We start from the raw sequence: 16,107 nt of genomic DNA, 5'->3' as shown, positions 1-16,107 counted from the left end.
TGGTCCTAAGTCTGCATTCACTTTTCCGAATCACAGTAGAAATGTCTTGGATCCAGCATCAGTTTCTCACTTGAGATTTTACTTATCTAGTTTCTAATTCATGAATAAATTCATCTTATGGTTGGACATTCCCATCACATATGGAAGACAGTGTCATTGTCATGTCAACCTCTTTGTCATTATGTCAAATAAGAACATCAGAACATAAGAATAGCCATACTGGGTCAGACCAATGGTCCATCAAACCCAGTATCCTGTTTCCAACAGTGGGCCAAGCCAGGTCACAAGTACCTGGCAGAAACCCAAATAGTGGCAACATTCCATGCTACCAATCCCAGGGCAAGCAGTAGCTTCCCCATGTCTGTCTCAATAGCAGACCCCGGGTGCACGCCGCTGGGGGGGGGGGTGCTGCGCGCCTGCCGGCTCTTTGTTTTCATGCTCCCTCTGCCCCGGAACAGGAAGTAACCTGTTCCGGGGCAGAGGGAGCATGAAAACGAAGAGCTGACAGGCGCGCGGAACCCCCCCAGTGGCGTGCATCCGGGGCGGACCGCCCCCACCGCCCCCCCCCCCCCCCTTGGTACGCCACTGCCTTCTCTACATCTTTCTGCTACTGATCTCTCTTTTCATGTTTTCTTTCCAATTTTCCCTTCTCTGCATTTATATCACCTTTCTCCCACCCTCTTTTTAGTCTCTTCCTTTTCAGCAGTCATATATCTACCAACTTTTTCCATCTCCCTTTCATCTCCTTTCCAGTACTCCCATTACCCCCTCTGTCCCTCTCCTTCCCTAGTTTCCTATTCCCCTCCCCATCTTTCACCCACTCCCTAGTCCTCTATTTCCATCCTCCATACTCACCCTCTCAAACATAACATAACCTCCACTCCATGCACATAGGTAATGCATTTACACTCTGGTAAGATGAGTTCAGATAAGAATTTTGTAATGAGATTTCTTAACAGTTGACCACAATCTGCAAAGCTTTCTTTATTGATCATTTGGCATTGTTGTGGGTCCAGTGGCTTTTGGACTCACTCATTTCAGGGTGCAAGGGTTCTTCTTTAGTTCTTGAAAGATTTTGTATTGTTTGAGCATTAGGTCTTGTGTTGGAGCTTTTCTGTACAAAATTTGTTGATTATGATGACTTTATAATTCATTTCAGGTGACCTCATAATTTGTTTCTTCATTATAAAAGTATTGAAGTTGGAATTATTGAAAGAATGGCATCCTTACGCATGATTTTTCTTCAGTCTGACATAAGGACATGAATAACTTGTCTGCAGTATAGTCAGCATTCCGCTGGAGTAAGGCCTACGTGCTGCCTTTTTAAAGTCACGAATAAGACACCAGGCAGACAGTTTCCTGGCAACCCTGTAGCTCCAAGCAAAATTACAAGCATGCATCCAAATAAAACTTTAATGACAGCCTTCTTGACTGAACACAAGGCATCATTCTTCTAATTACCCAGGGTGGTGCTGGGGACCCAGCGGACCTCAAACTTGGGCTGTGCATTCTATAATTAAACCCATTAAGAATCCACAGGAAGTAAAATCATAATTCTTACTCCCTTAAAAAGACCCTTCTCTCCTTCATGTGAAATCTGTTTATGTCTTATAAAAAAAAAAAAAATCCTGAGTTTGCAATTTAAATTTATGATAATGCAAATTGATAGACTATCACTGCCAGCAGTTTTTGACTTGGACACTGATATGTGTCAGATGAGAGGAAGCCTCAGGTCTTGCAATGTATTTGCAGACCCTACTGAAGCTCCAGTGCTAGAAATGGGGCATGAATGTGAACCTGGAGGAAATCAAAAAGGGCCTGAAAAAAAAATGCTTTAAGAGGACTCCAGGAAGGAAGGGAAGGAATTTTGGAGTTTGCTTATGCTTATGCTTTTTTTTTCAGTTATAGCTCAAGGCGAATTATGTTAAGGTACAGTAGGAAATAATATTCCAGTCCAGAGTGCAACAACTGGGCCTTGGACTCATCCTTAAGATACATCAGCCAAGACAGATGAAGAGATATACAAGAGAGCTGGAAGATCCCTGCAGCATTTTGCAATTCTGACTCAATATATCATCTTGTCGTATCTGGACTACTGCAACTCATTGTGGGGCCCTTTTACTAAAGGGTTGGCGCATGGCAAAGGCTTGCTGCATGCCAATCTGGAAGCCTGGCGGTAGTTCCCACCCCCAGCATGTGGCATTTCCGGTGCTGCAGAAATATTTCTATTTTTGTAGTGTTGGTGCTTACCCGGCGGTGATCGGGCAGTGTTGTCACCAGGGTTGCGTGGGAGCCATTGCTGCAACCTCAATGGGTGGCAGTGCTTGCTTCCCCCCCCCCCCCCCCCCCCCGAAATGGCTGCGCGGTGAGTAGTTCACTTGCCGCTCTGTCATTTCTTTTCCAGCAAAAAAGAGGCCTGGAGCACAGATACTGCGGGAAGGAAGCCCAGTACCATAACTAAGGTAGGGATTGAGGTCATGTGACGTTGAGTTTTAAAATGGGATCACATAAATGAAATGTTTGGGAAGCGCTGTCCTATAAAAAGCAAGACTACAGTTCTCTGCTTGTCATGGGGTAAGCCCAGGAGTGGATCAACCCCGTTAGGCGAATCTGGAACCAGTTAGCAACCCTAGCTAGAGTTCAGACATCATGCGACTCAAATTGACTGACAGCTGCAAAGTGCAAAAAGAAAGTAGAACGTCTGTTCTGAAGGCAGTGCTGACAGTAATTGTCCTTCATTTTATGCTCATATCTATCCATATGGCCTGTTTCCCTCTTACTTTAAAAGTACCTTTTCTCATAGAGATAATTATTAATAGAGATCTCTATTATTTGGTTTAGTTCTTGGGAGGTTGGCTGACTGATTGAGTGCAAGACCTATGCTGCTTCTCCCTGGACCATCCTGAGTTTGGGATACTGCAGAGATGCTGTTCACGGATGAGAGTGGGGGACAGAACTATTGCACCATGGTGACAGCTACTGGCCTAATTAAAGTGCAAACATACTAGAAGGGCAAGCCTGCAACCTAGGTGTCCACATTTACATGTGCATTGCCTGGGTAAATCTTTAGAATACTGGCACTTACATGTGTTTGTGTCGATGTGTAAGTAGTAGTCTGCAAATCCCACGTAACTTACATAGTGCATACTTGCAAGGGGACGTACACAGAGGAGGAGCATGGGTGAGACATAGGCAGGGCTTCCATAAGAACGTAAGAATAGCCATACTGGGTCAGGTCAATGGTCCATCTAGCCCAGTATCCTGCTTCCAACAGTGGCCAATCTAGATCATAAGTACCTGGCAGAAACCCAATTAGTAACATTTCATACTACCAATACCAGGGCAAGCAGTGGCTTGCACATGTCTGTCTCAATAGCAGACTATGGACTTTTCTTCCAGGAAATTGTCCAAACCCTTTTTTAAACCCAGATATGCTAGCCACCATTACCACATTCTCCAGCAATGAGTTCCAGAGCTTAACTACGAGCTATAGCTACGTAATGCAAGGTTCCACATTAGGAGTCACCGACCAGGAAAGGGAACTAGGTGTCATTATGGACGATACGTTGAAACCCTCTGCTCAGTGTGCGGCGGTGGCTAAGAAAGCAAATAGAATGTTAGCTATTATTAGGAAAGGAATGAAAAAAAAAATGAGGACGTTATAATGCTTTTGTATCTCTTCAATGTGTGACCACACTAAGCAGGGGAGGGGTCAAATATTTAAAAAATAAGGAAAAATCCCTCATAGTTGGGATGAAGGGCTCTTGTAGTCTAATAGAGGCCAGGTCAGAAAAATAATCAGAAAATAATGCAAATGTTATATTTAAAATAAAAAATATTTATCAGGAAGAGGCAGGATGACTTGGTTACACTCCCTAGCTACGGATAAAAGGCTAAGCAGAGACCAACAGGCAGTAAATCTTACAGCGGACAGTGGTAAGGACAAGGACAGATAATTATCAGAGCTATAGTACAGCGGCAACTGGTTTGACAGAATGGGCCACTAACATAACATATATCAGCTGATATCTATACTGTCATGTTATTAAGATCTGTAATAATTTCTGCTTCACGTATTTAATCCTGTACTACTAGGAGTCATAAGCAAAAGATTGTCTGCTTACCAGTTTTTAATGCTTGTCTTGCTTTTGTGATGCTTAAAAAGTTAACATAGAATTAGACTTTCTTCTTGGATTCTAATTATGCCTTCCACCTTTCTAGACTCAATTTAGATATGTCTATTACCTCATGAGATTCCCTAGTCGGCGAGCAAAACAACGTTTAGTGTCCCATTTTCTTTCTCTCTGCTTCTACAGACACTACCACAGCATTGAAGTTTTCACTCACTATGACCTGCTGACATTAAACGGTTCCAAGGTTGCAGAAGGCCACAAAGCCAGCTTTTGTCTAGAAGATACAAATTGTGGGAAAGGTATGTTATAAATGAAGCTATGTTATCTCCCAGGAACACCTTCACAGGGCAGATTTGTAAGCTGAAACTTTAAATCATGCCTTATTATCCAAGAGTTTGCAGTAACAGATGAAACACTCTCAAGGCAGTATTTTTCTTTTGGTTATATTCAGCTCTCATCTTTGACATGGTAGTTCAAGATGAATTATGTCAGAGGTTCCCAAACTTTTTCGGTTTGCGGCAACCCCTCCCCCCCCCCAAGTCACATGGGTCTCCCTTTCCCTGCAGCCCCCTTCTCTCACACCAGCACACCTCTGCCTCCCTACAGCCCCCCCTCCACATCGGTCTCCCTTTCCCTGCAGCCCCCCCCCCCCCCCCCCCCCCCCCACTCAACTTAGTCCCCACAGTGCCTGTGTGAATCGCGGACAGCACGAAAATGTAAGCTGCAAGCGCTGCAAGCACTGCAGCGGCAGTGGGGGAAGAAGCAGGAAGCGGCAGATGCCAGAACTGCAGGAGGGGAAAGTAGGGAGCGATGCACCGTAGCACCCCTGAGAGTTTGCTGCGGTGCACCAGAGTGCTGCGGTGCACAGTTTGGGAACCGCTGAATTATATTAATTTAAAACAGGTTTTTGCCTGTCCCCAGTAGGCTTACAATCTAATGGCTACATACATTGTGTTATTAACATGTATTAATGTAATTTAATGTACAATATTAGTGCAAACCTTACTATTCTCAGTGGGGCCTATTTACTAAGGGGCCCTTTTACCAAACTGTGGTAAAAAGTGGTCTTACCATGTCTTTATGCAGGTCATTCTTGTGCACTAAGGCCATTTTTACAACATGGATAAAATGGCCATTTTTTCTATTTTTTAAATTAATGGCCATGTGTAATTTTCCTATTAGTATTTGATCCCTACCACCACCTATTTGGTTAGCGTGTGGCAATGTAGCTGTACTAACCGATTAGCATAGAACATGCTACTCTCCACTCCCAACCCATCCCAACACTAAAAGATAAAATCTGTTTTTTAGTGCATGAGAAGCACCCGCTGATCCAAAATTACCACAGGATGCCTGAACACGCCCTGCGGTAAGGCCTTATTTGCTGCGGTAAGCATGCATTAGTGCTTACTGCAGCTTAGTAAAAAAACCCCTGAAGGTTTAATTAATTGAGGGGCCCTTTTACAAAGGTGCGTAGGCGCCTACAAGCTTCCAATGCATGTCAAATTGGAACTACTGCCTGCCTACTGTGTGCCCCGGACAGTAATTCCATTTTTGTTGCGTGCCCAAAACATGCGGTAGAAAATATTTTCTATTTTTTACTGCGTGGCGCTTACCCGGTGGTAACTGGCAGTTTACACGCACTGGCCGCTTACCGCCCAGTTAGCGTTTGAGACCTTACCACTAAGTCAAAGGATGGCGGTAAGGTCTCAGGCCAAAAATGGATGCCAGAGATGTAGCCAGACCTTGTGGTGGGAGGGGGCCAGAGACCGAGGTGGGGGGGGGCACATTTTGGTCTGGCACCCCGCCGCCGCCTCCCCACCCTGCCGCTTCCACAATTGCTAACTGCAAGCTGAAGCAAATACCTTGGCTGGCGGGGATCCCCAACCCTCGCCATCTGAAGCCTTCTCCAGCGCTGCAGCGTTGCCTGCCCTGCTCTCTCTTCCCCCTCACGTCCTGCACGTTCCTTTTAGTGAAACTTCAATTTCACTAAAAGAAGCGTGCAGAACGTGAGGGGGAAGAGAGAGCAGGGCAAGCAACTCAGCAGCGTCGGAGACCGGCGCTGGAGAAGGCTTCAGCTGGCGGGGGTTGAGGACCCCTGCCAGCAAAACCAGGGGCTTGGAGGAAATTGGGGGGGGGGCAGGCCCCCGTGGCCCCACGTAGCTACGCCACTGATGGACGCATGCTGGTTTTAAATTTGCCACATGTCCATTTTCAGCCACAAAATAAAAAATGTCTTTTTTTTGTAGACGCGCTGAAAAATGGACCTACGCACATCCAAAACACACGCCTACATCAGCGCAGGCCACTTTTAGGTGCACCTTAGTAAAAGGGCCCCTAAGTTTTTTTTCTCCTATTCTGAAACTAGGAATAAAGTTGTGTAAATCAGGCCCTAAGGAGGGAGTTCTATAAAGTAGGTGCTAGTATGTGTATAAACGTTTAGACTATTTGCACAAATTCATGTACATGACAGAATGTGCCTACAGCGTTATGTTATAACCATTCATATATCTGATAGCATGTACCTTGCAGGTGGGTTTAATAAACAAAGAAGTAGGGGTGGACCAACCAGCATATATTAAAAAAACTAAAGAGAATCACCAATGGTGTGTAAAAAAAAAAAAAAAAGCCAAGGTTTATAAGCCTATGAGTACCAAAAATAGCTCCCAAATAGGCACTCTTCAAAAAAAAAAAAAGAGAGACTTTTAGATGTTTGGGAGAAGGACTCCTCGACACGGTCAGTGTGAGATTGTTTGTTGGAAAAGGGATTCCAGCTGAAACCTGTTTTTTTTTTTTTTTTGTTACATTTGTACCCCGCGCTTTCCCACTCATGGCAGGCTCAGTGCGGCTTACATGGGGCAATGGAGGGTTAAGTGACTTGCCCAGAGTCACAAGGAGCTGCCCGTGCCTGGCCCTTGCAGATCATCAATGTGGCCACGCAGGCTTCTGCTTCTGTGAGTCTGACGTCCTGCAGACTCACAGAAACAGAAGCCTGCGCAGCCTTCTACATGGAATGTTGCTAGTGGAATAGCAACATTCCATGTAGAATCTCCAATAGTAGCAACATTCCATGTTGTTGTTAGATTTGTACCCCGCGCTTTCCCACTCATGGCAGGCTCAATGCGGCTTACATGGGGCAATGGAAGGTTAAGTGACTTGCCCAGAGTACCTTCGGAATGATGATTTGTTGTTAATCATTTAGATGTCTGTGACTCCAGATGCAGGTAATCATGCCAAAACCCAGCACAATGTGGAGTCCTTCTCCTGAACAACTATCTATAACTCTCTCTCTCTTTTTTTTTTTTTTTTTTAATAGGGTGTCTATTTGGGACCCATGGCCCGTTGGACTTTTTTTGTTTTTGTATCAATAAACCTTGGCCTTTTTTTTAACACATCTTTGGTGATTCTGTTTAGTTTTTGAATATGTGCTGGTTGCTTATTATTCTTTGATTTGTAGGGGAACCTCTCTCCTTCTTTTTTGCGGTTTCTTGTTTTGCAGATGGGCAGACAGAGCACAACGTTTAGCTTATAGTAAGTTATGCATGTATCTCTGGAGCATGGCTCTATGGTTGGCTTGCACCAAAACACATAAGTAGATTTGCTCACACCTTTTTCAGTACTAGCTCAAGGTGAGTTACATTCATGTACACTGGGTATTTCCCTGTCCCTAGAGGGCTCACAATCTAAGTTTGTACCTGAGGCAATGGAGGATTAAGGGCACTTTTTATCAAGCTGCAGCAAAAGGGGGCTAGCACTGGCGTCGGTGTGTGTTTTACACATGCGTCGAGGCCCCCTTTTACCGCAGCTGGTAAAAGGGAAGTTTCACTTTCCTACAGGAAATGACCGGGCGGCAAGTAAAGCGCTTGCCTCGCAGCCATTTCATGGACGGGGGGGGGGGGGGAGCCCTTACTGCCACCCACTGAGGTGGCGGTAAGGGCTCCTGCATTAACCCGGTAGTAACCGGGCAGCCCGATTACCACCAGGTACGCTCTGGCGCTACAAAACTAAATAAGTTTTTGTTTGTTTGTGACATTAATATATCCCACATTATCCCAAATAAAGTTTTGTAGCGCCAGACATGACGGTGCACTAGGGGTGGGAAGTGCCGCCGGGCTGCTGCAGTAGCCCAGCAGTACTTCCTGTATAGCAAGTGGTAAGCCCGCTTGGACTTACCACCACTTAGTAAAAGGAGCCTATAGTGAGTCGCCCAAGATCACAAGGAGCAGCAGTGGGATTTGAAATGGCCATCTCTGCGCTATCAAGACCAGTGCTCTAACCACTAGGCCATTCCTCTCCACATATCTGTGTATTTACCCAGTTATGCTAGTATTTTATAAAGGAGAATAGGCACTTACTTTCCTGTATAGAACAGGCGCCAAATAGGCATGCTCTAAGAATCCCCCCCCCCCCCCCCACATGTGTACTGCATTAACATACATTACTAAATGTAGCCCTAAGTTTGTACCTGAGGCAATGGAGGGTGACGTGACTTGCTTAAGTGTCTGCAGGACCTAGATCTGTGCCCTGCATCAAAGCAACTCTTGCAAGGAAAATAGTAGATGTGTTATTTGGAAAAATAATATTTGTAATGTATTGTAGACTCAATATAACATGGATATTGGGCTCCAAGTTATTTTACTGCATTATAAATGAATCCACATTACATTGGGCCTACAGTAATATGTAATAATAAAACAAGCTGAAAAGTGCACTCCTACAGTGTGAAACAATGGTACTTTTCTCCTTTCTTCCATTCAAACTCAGTCATGTCTTTACGGGGGAGGGTGACAGGGTTGAAACAGCCAGGTAATGTGTGGGTTGGTGAGGATATGAAATATGATGTGTAAGTAGAAGTGTCAAAGCCATTTGTAGGTCCAGGTGGGCACAGGCCCACCCACTTTGAATTCAGGCCCACCCAGCAGTGGCCCAGCTGTGATGTGGCTGATGGGGATCCCCTTCCCCACCAGCAGAAGACTCCCGGCAGCTCTCTCCTCCCTCAGGCAATCAGGGATCTCTTAACTCCACTCCCCCAACCCCCCAGTCACTTTAAATCCTTCAGTTCTTTGTCAGCAGCAAGCTGTGACTCATACCTGCTTCTCATGCCAGCCCCAAGCCTTCCTTCTGATGCAACTTCCTGTTCACAGAAGTTGTGTCAAAGGGAAGGCTCAGGGCCAATGTGAGCAGCAGGTATGAGTCACTGCTCACTGTTGGCAAAGAACTAAAGGACTTAAAAAGTACCAGGGGGTTGGGGGAGTGAAGAGACCCCTGATCACCTGGGAGGGAGAGATACCGAGTTGGGGGGGAGTAGGGTTCTCATGCTCATTCATTTTGGGCTCAGACCCACCCAAAATTAGGTGTCTGGCTACGCCCCTGGTGAGTAATGACTAATATATCTCAAGTGCATATGTGTATGTATTTGAGTCTTTTACTCATAACATGCCCCTCTCTTCCCTTCCATTCTCCCCAATCCCTACTCTGTGCTACCCTCCCTGTTGTACTTCCCCTCCCTGTCTAGACTCCTACCTTCATTCCTTTTCCCCTTTTCTCCCCTTCCTCCTTCCCATAGCTTCTCCTTACCTTCTGTCTCCATTTTTTCCCTTTCTGTAGCTGCAGCTGAGCTCCTTTTCCTGCACCTGTCAGGCACTGTTTTTTTTTTAACACTCTGGCATGGCTTAGCTCTGTTTCTCATATTTTGGAAGGCAGGGTCTAGTCTTCCAACCACCCACAGCATACCCAGAGCTTGGGCTTCTTTCCACCCGCAGCTCCTTAATCTTTTCTTCTGCTGACTCTGCTTCTTTGGGAGGTGGGATGAAGCTTTCTTTATTCCCCCTCTGGTGGTGAGGCTGGACTCCTCACCATCCAGAACATGTAGGTGTTCTTTAAATTCTTGAAGTGGAACAGTCTGCATCTGTTTATTTGCACAAGTGCAAACAGATGCATGCAGATGGGACACAAGGACAAATAAAAGGAGAGATCCAGGGCTGCTGAGGGGAGAGGCGGGGGTGGGGGGGGGTCAAAATTCCCCTGGCCCGGGCCTCCAAGGCCTTCCAGCACTGCTCTTCTGCCCAGCTGAGAGGTTGCTTTTCCTCTCAGGTGCATATGCCCTGAGAGAAAAAGCAGCCGCAGGGGCAGGCAATCGGCAGAAGAGCAGCGGTGGAGGAAGACATTTTCTGCTGGCGGGGCCTCGCCAGCCAACAAGGTATTTCAATTGCAGCAGCGATCGGGGGAGGATGGCCACAGTGATCCGAGAGGGGGGGGGGGACCCGGGCCCGGTTCACTCTCTTGGCGGCCCTGGAGAGATCCTCCCCAAACAGGGTCCAATCCTTGACCGCGTAATAACCAATCCCATATCTATCAAACTGCACTATATGGGATCTACAGTGTAACAATGTACTTAGTTATCACATTTCTTATCATTATGTGGTGGTGACCTTTCTTTGAATAAAGGTCATGTGATTTTTATTTTTTCTATAGTCTGCAAAGAATATTAGGAGATCATCATTCTGCAAGCTTGGTAAATGTTCCGAAACAGAATCCTGTAATCAAAATTAGCTTTCTAGAAAGGACTTACAAATATACGTATTAAGAACTCATATATTCTGTAGCTACTGAAAAATGTAAGGCTTGATAGTTGTAAAAGTACCTTCAGAACAAATTCTCCACCACCATTCATTCCAGTAATTCCTGTTGGGACTCTCTCTGCTTATATCTCAGTTTGTGGATACTGTGTTCCTCCATAGGGCAGCTTCAACTATAATCAGCCTTCTGTTTACAGTAGGTCTGACCCCACTGACTATAATTATCATGAAATGGCATCTGTACCCTATGCTTGAGAGCAGAAACAAGACAGTGTTGTATAGAAATCCATCCTGTTTCCCTTACGCTCCTGCTGACAACTGTCTGGAGCATGTTGGAACTGCTATTCATATACTGTATACCCTGGAGACCAGAATATGCCAGACTAATGACCCAAGTCCCCACATTTCGAAAATTGTCCCAGCTGGTTGCTGGCATTTCTAAATTGACCACACACCTATAGACTTAAACTCCAGCACCATTGAACAATTTCTGAAATAATTTAGTCAGAAGTCAAAACAAACAGCATCAAAATCTTGGGGAGCTGAATGTTTTGGGGGCTTTGGAACATTCTGTGCACTTTGCCACCAATTGTATCTTTAATTTGTTGTCAACGAGAAAAATAACGTTCATGACATTCCCAGATTCAAGTGCTAGTATATTACCTATTCCATAGTAATGTTTAATAGTAACTGGTACAGTCAATCCATATTGAACCCAATGTATCATTTCCCAATTTTCCATTTTCTCCCTTCCCTTGGGGTTCCTTACCCTTATACTCCACCCTTCCCCCCAAAACTGCAACCCCGGGTATATTATAAACATTCACAGATCATCTGCCTCTAGAGTAAGATGGTCCTTACACCTTTCAGGTCCAACAAGTCTTACCAACTTAAGACCAAAGGACATTTATCTTTGTTACAGACTCTCCTCCACCCCAATTGCCATCCCATCCAACCTCAACCTACCCGCCCCAGAGCAACAATCCACTCTCACACCTTCTTTGCATACTCTGCACACTTTTATCACCATTCATCAAATATTCAGCACTTGACCTCATGCTCGGCGTAGCACAGAACTGCAATACAATTCCCATACTGCTTGAAACACTTTCCACAGCTCTGATTTCTGCTTTCCTACATTAACCTTTCCATCATCATCGATATCATCATTGTTGCAGTTGTTCGGGTTTTGCTGCGTCTGAGTAAGTGGAACCTATGTTTCAGCCATCGTGCTTTGCCTTTCTTCAGGGTATGCTGTGAGGTCTTCAGTTTGTCTTTTTATAAAATGGGTTCTCAAACCTGATTGGCTGGGGTTTGAGGTGGTGATTTCCTCAGGAAGGAAGGAGATTTTGGTGGGAACATTCATTGGTCACAAATTTGAATTTTGGCAGGGAAGATCGTTGATCACAATTTTAATTCTAGTGGAAATGAGGCTGGAAATTCATTGGGACAGCTCTGCCTCTGGAGAGGGGAGGAATTTCTGTAGGTCATATTCTAGAACTTTGGGGGGGGGGGGGGGGGGAGGAAGAAGATGTTTGTCCTCGGCACCAGTCCTTTTTGTGCTAAATTTCTTTTGAATGAGTAGTTGCCATGCTTTGTTTAGTCTGAGCCCTTTGTCTCCATTGAAGTTATTAGGATGTCTTCCTATCTTTATTGCCTCTTTGATTCTTCTAGGCCACCAGTGATCTTCTTTCTCCAAGATTTTTCTGTCCTCAAATCTAACCGTATGACCAGTTACCTTAGGATGAAGGGCTACAGCTGATTTTTCTGTGTTCCAATGAATTTCTAGCATCATTCATGCCAGAATTTAAAATTGTGACCAACTGACTTTCCTGCCTCAATTTCCTGCCCAAATCTCCTTCCTTTCTGAGGAAACCACCCACTTCAAATCCTAGTCAATCTGGTTTGAGAACCTACTATAACTACAACAATCATGATGCCAGCCACAGAAGCCTAAAAGAGCACCATCATCATCAATTGTCTTACAGTTGCAGGGTCATGGCCCCTCCATACTACCAAGATACACTTTCAAGCAAGCAGCCATACTTTTCTTAGAAAGGACTTCCCCCTTTCTTCTGTGCTGGGAGCACTGAAAAATCATCAAATAACAGCTCTGCTTTTTCTGTTATCTTCTCCTTTAATGCTCCTGCCATATACTACACTATGAACTTCCGGAGACCCTGCATGGACAGGCAGCTTCAAAAGAGTGGCCTACAAGGCCTCTGGCTCCCTGCATTTCAGACATCTCCCATCTGTGGTAATTTTGGTTTGCACTGATCATTTTGGGTATATATAGGCTCTAAACAAAAATGTATACTATTGCTCTTGCAGGATGTATGTTCTTGTAGCCCAATATCAAATATGGGATTCCCCCTTATACAGCTAGTGAAATATCCTTCCAGTGACTGAACCCCTAGTTCTGTATTCCATTTCAACTCCCATGGAGCCAAATCAAGCTCTTGCTCACTTGACCACAAGAATTTATAGTAATCTGTGAGTCTTGGATTCACTTCTAAATGGACGCGTAGAGTAAATTGACTCTCTGTCAGTAACTCAGGAATGGGTAAACCACAACACACTGTGAACCCAAGTAAAACAGAGATTCTGTGGGTTCCTAACTCAAGCAGACAGGTATCTGACCTCAAGCTACCTGTCACGTATGTGAATGTTTCCTTGTTTGTGCTCACCTCGCCCTCTGGTGGTCAGAACCGGTGGCTGCTATGGACTGTCACCCGTTCCAGACTTCAGCCCAGTCCGGTCCAGATCTTCCGGGTTGCTAGACTTGCTTTTTTTTGTTTGTGCCTGAACAGCACCCGTAGCTGCCTTGTGATTCCTGCAGCTGAGCATCAGCAGCTGATGGGCTTTATTAATCACATGGAAACTTCTGTGTTTGCCTTTGCATCATCTAAGGTCGCTGGTTTGTTGGTGCTTGTTGCACTTCTGCCTAGCCTGGTTTCTTGTATAGTTCCTAGTCTGATTCTAGTTAGTCTGTGTGTAGTTTAGCTTAAGTTTATTGCCTATTTCTTAGTCTTGTTTCTGGTTTGTATTCTTGGTCTAGTTTCTGTTTGTCTGTGTCTCTTGCTTAGTGGCTGCTCTGCAGCTTTCAGTCCTGTCTCTTTTCTGTCAGTGTTTGTACCCTGTTTCAGTGGCTGCTTGTCAGCTTTCAGTTCCTGTCCTTTAGCTTGTCCATTTTCTTCTTTGTGTAGTATTGTCTGTCTGTGAGTCCTAGCCCAGTTTCCTGCCTTGCTACCCATGTATATTCCTTTCCCCTCTGACCCTCAGTCTCTGTTCAGCCTAGTTGGTATTCAGTCCCTGCCCTGTCTGGTAAGTCCTGCTGGCCGCCTGCACCCAGGGGCTCAACTCCTGAGGAACGGCGGTCAAGTGCAGGTGAAGTCTAACTGTTCGTGTCAGAATGCTGCCTTGTCTCTGGTGTGGGGTGGTTTAGCCTGCCACTGCTGCTCTACAGCAGTGGCCCAAGGGCTCACGAACCTAGTTTCTGCCTTGAAAACGTGACACTACCATTGGAGTGGAGGAGTAGCCTAGTGGTTAGTGCAGCAGACTTTTATCCTAGGGAACTGGGCACAATTCGCACTACATCTCCTTGAGACTCTGGGCAAGTCACTTAACCCTCAATTGCCCCAGGTACCAACAATACCTGTATATACTATGTAAACCACTTTGAATGTAGTTGTAAAAAACAAACAAACAAACACAGAAAGGCAGTATATCAAGTTCCATTCCCTTTCCCTCTAAAATCACAGGTCAGAAATCTTGGGATACTACTAGACATATCATTTATTTTGATTCCACAAACTCAAATTTTAAGAACTGCTTCTATCACCTGTGGTAGCTACAAAATCACTTTACATATATGAGAAGGTGAATCTGACCACAGTGGTTCATGCCGTGATAATGTCATAGCTAGACTACAGTAATTCCCTGCATATTGATAAAAAGAGTTTAGACCAGCTCCAAATAATTCAAAAAGCTGCAGCATAACTGATAGTGTTGCAAGTAGTGTGACCACATCACACCCTTCCTACAAAAAACTGTAATGGCTACCAGTACCCTACAGGACCAGATTTAAAACTCTTTCTTTCATTTTCAGAGCCCTCAGATAAAATGGGTTAGACTACTAAAAGAATAAGTTAGCCCTGTATATACCTTTGAGGCCTCTAAGGTCTCTCAAGGAGCACTACTAACTGTACCTTTGTCAAACGAAACAACATAATGTTACACCCGCCAGCAAGCCTCTCAGAAGTAGCCCCAGCACTCTTAGAACTCACTCCTTGAACAGTTAGGCCTGACTCAAGACTACCTCTACTTTAGGAAGCAGATGAAAACCTGCCTCTTCTCCCAAGCCTTTAATACACCTGGTGGCTGACTATTCACTCTACACCTGGACTAGCTTACTACACACCTTGTAACTAGTTAAGTTCAGCTTTATTTGATATATTGACTATGAAAAAAAATCAAACCAGTTCACAATTCTTTAAAAGAGGATAAAAATAAGGGTAATAAATGAGACAACCATACCTGATCAAACATTAAGAAAGAAGAAGAGGAAAAGATTCAGCTATCCAAAAAAAAAAAAAAGGGGGGGGGGGGGTTGTTCGCTGGAAGAAAGCCACAATAAGTAAACTAAGTGGCTCATTTTCAAAGCCCTTAGACTGGCAAAGTTCCATAGGTTACTATGGGGCTCATTTTCGAAAGAGAAAAGCATCCAAAAAGTGTCATAAAGCATCATTTGGACGGATTTCTTCTCAAAACTTCCAAATCAGTATTTTTGAAACTTGTTTTGCAGATATCTATCTATGCATTTCATCTGCAGTGCGTCCAAATAACAAGGGGGCATGTTGGGGGCATTTCGAAGGTGAGATTAGGGCGAGTTTAACACTTGGATGTTTTATAGCCATAATGGAACAAAATCAAAATGTCTAGGGTGAAAACTTCAACATTTTGGTATACATCTGTTTTTCTACCAAATAAGACACTAAAATATACCCTTAATGACCAGATAATCAATGGAGAGATTCAGGGATGACCCCCTCCCACCCCCCAAAAAATGTGAATAAAAACAGTACTCACCAACCTCTATGACAGCCTCAGATGTTACATCAAGGTCTATTAGAGCAGCATGTAGCTCCCTGGAGTAACATAACATAACATAGTAATATAGTAGATGACGACAGAAAAAGACCTGCACGGTCCATCCAGTCTGCCCAACAAGATAAACTCATATGTGCCACTTTTTGTGTATACCTTACCTTGACTTGTACCTGTCTTTTTCAGGGCACAGACCGTATAAGTAATCTAGTGTTGGTTGCAGTGTACTGTAGACAGGTAGACTCAGACCTATATCTCCTACTACCTCTTACATTTCTGGTGGAAACTGT

General features: G+C 44.6%; 1 protein-coding gene across 3 annotated transcripts in view; it reads left to right on the top strand.

The window, feature by feature from the left end:
* The window catches only part of LOXL4 (lysyl oxidase like 4), a 125,603-nt gene that overhangs the window by 95,838 nt on the left and 13,658 nt on the right, over positions 1-16,107 (top strand). For 2 of the 3 annotated variants that reach the window (XM_030202909.1, XM_030202908.1), the window contains exon 12: positions 4,317-4,432. In XM_030202909.1, coding sequence (XP_030058769.1) covers positions 4,317-4,432 — 116 coding nt within the window. Of the gene's footprint in view, positions 1-1,159; positions 1,358-4,316; positions 4,433-16,107 lie in introns of those variants that run through there. The other variant, XM_030202910.1, reaches the window with a different exon arrangement.

The sequence above is a fragment of the Microcaecilia unicolor genome, chromosome 5 (genome assembly GCF_901765095.1).
Source record: "Microcaecilia unicolor chromosome 5, aMicUni1.1, whole genome shotgun sequence".
NCBI classification, from domain to species: Eukaryota; Metazoa; Chordata; class Amphibia; order Gymnophiona; family Siphonopidae; genus Microcaecilia; species Microcaecilia unicolor.
Note: the sequence above shows the minus strand (reverse complement) of the source record. Positions and strands in the feature narration are given on the sequence as shown.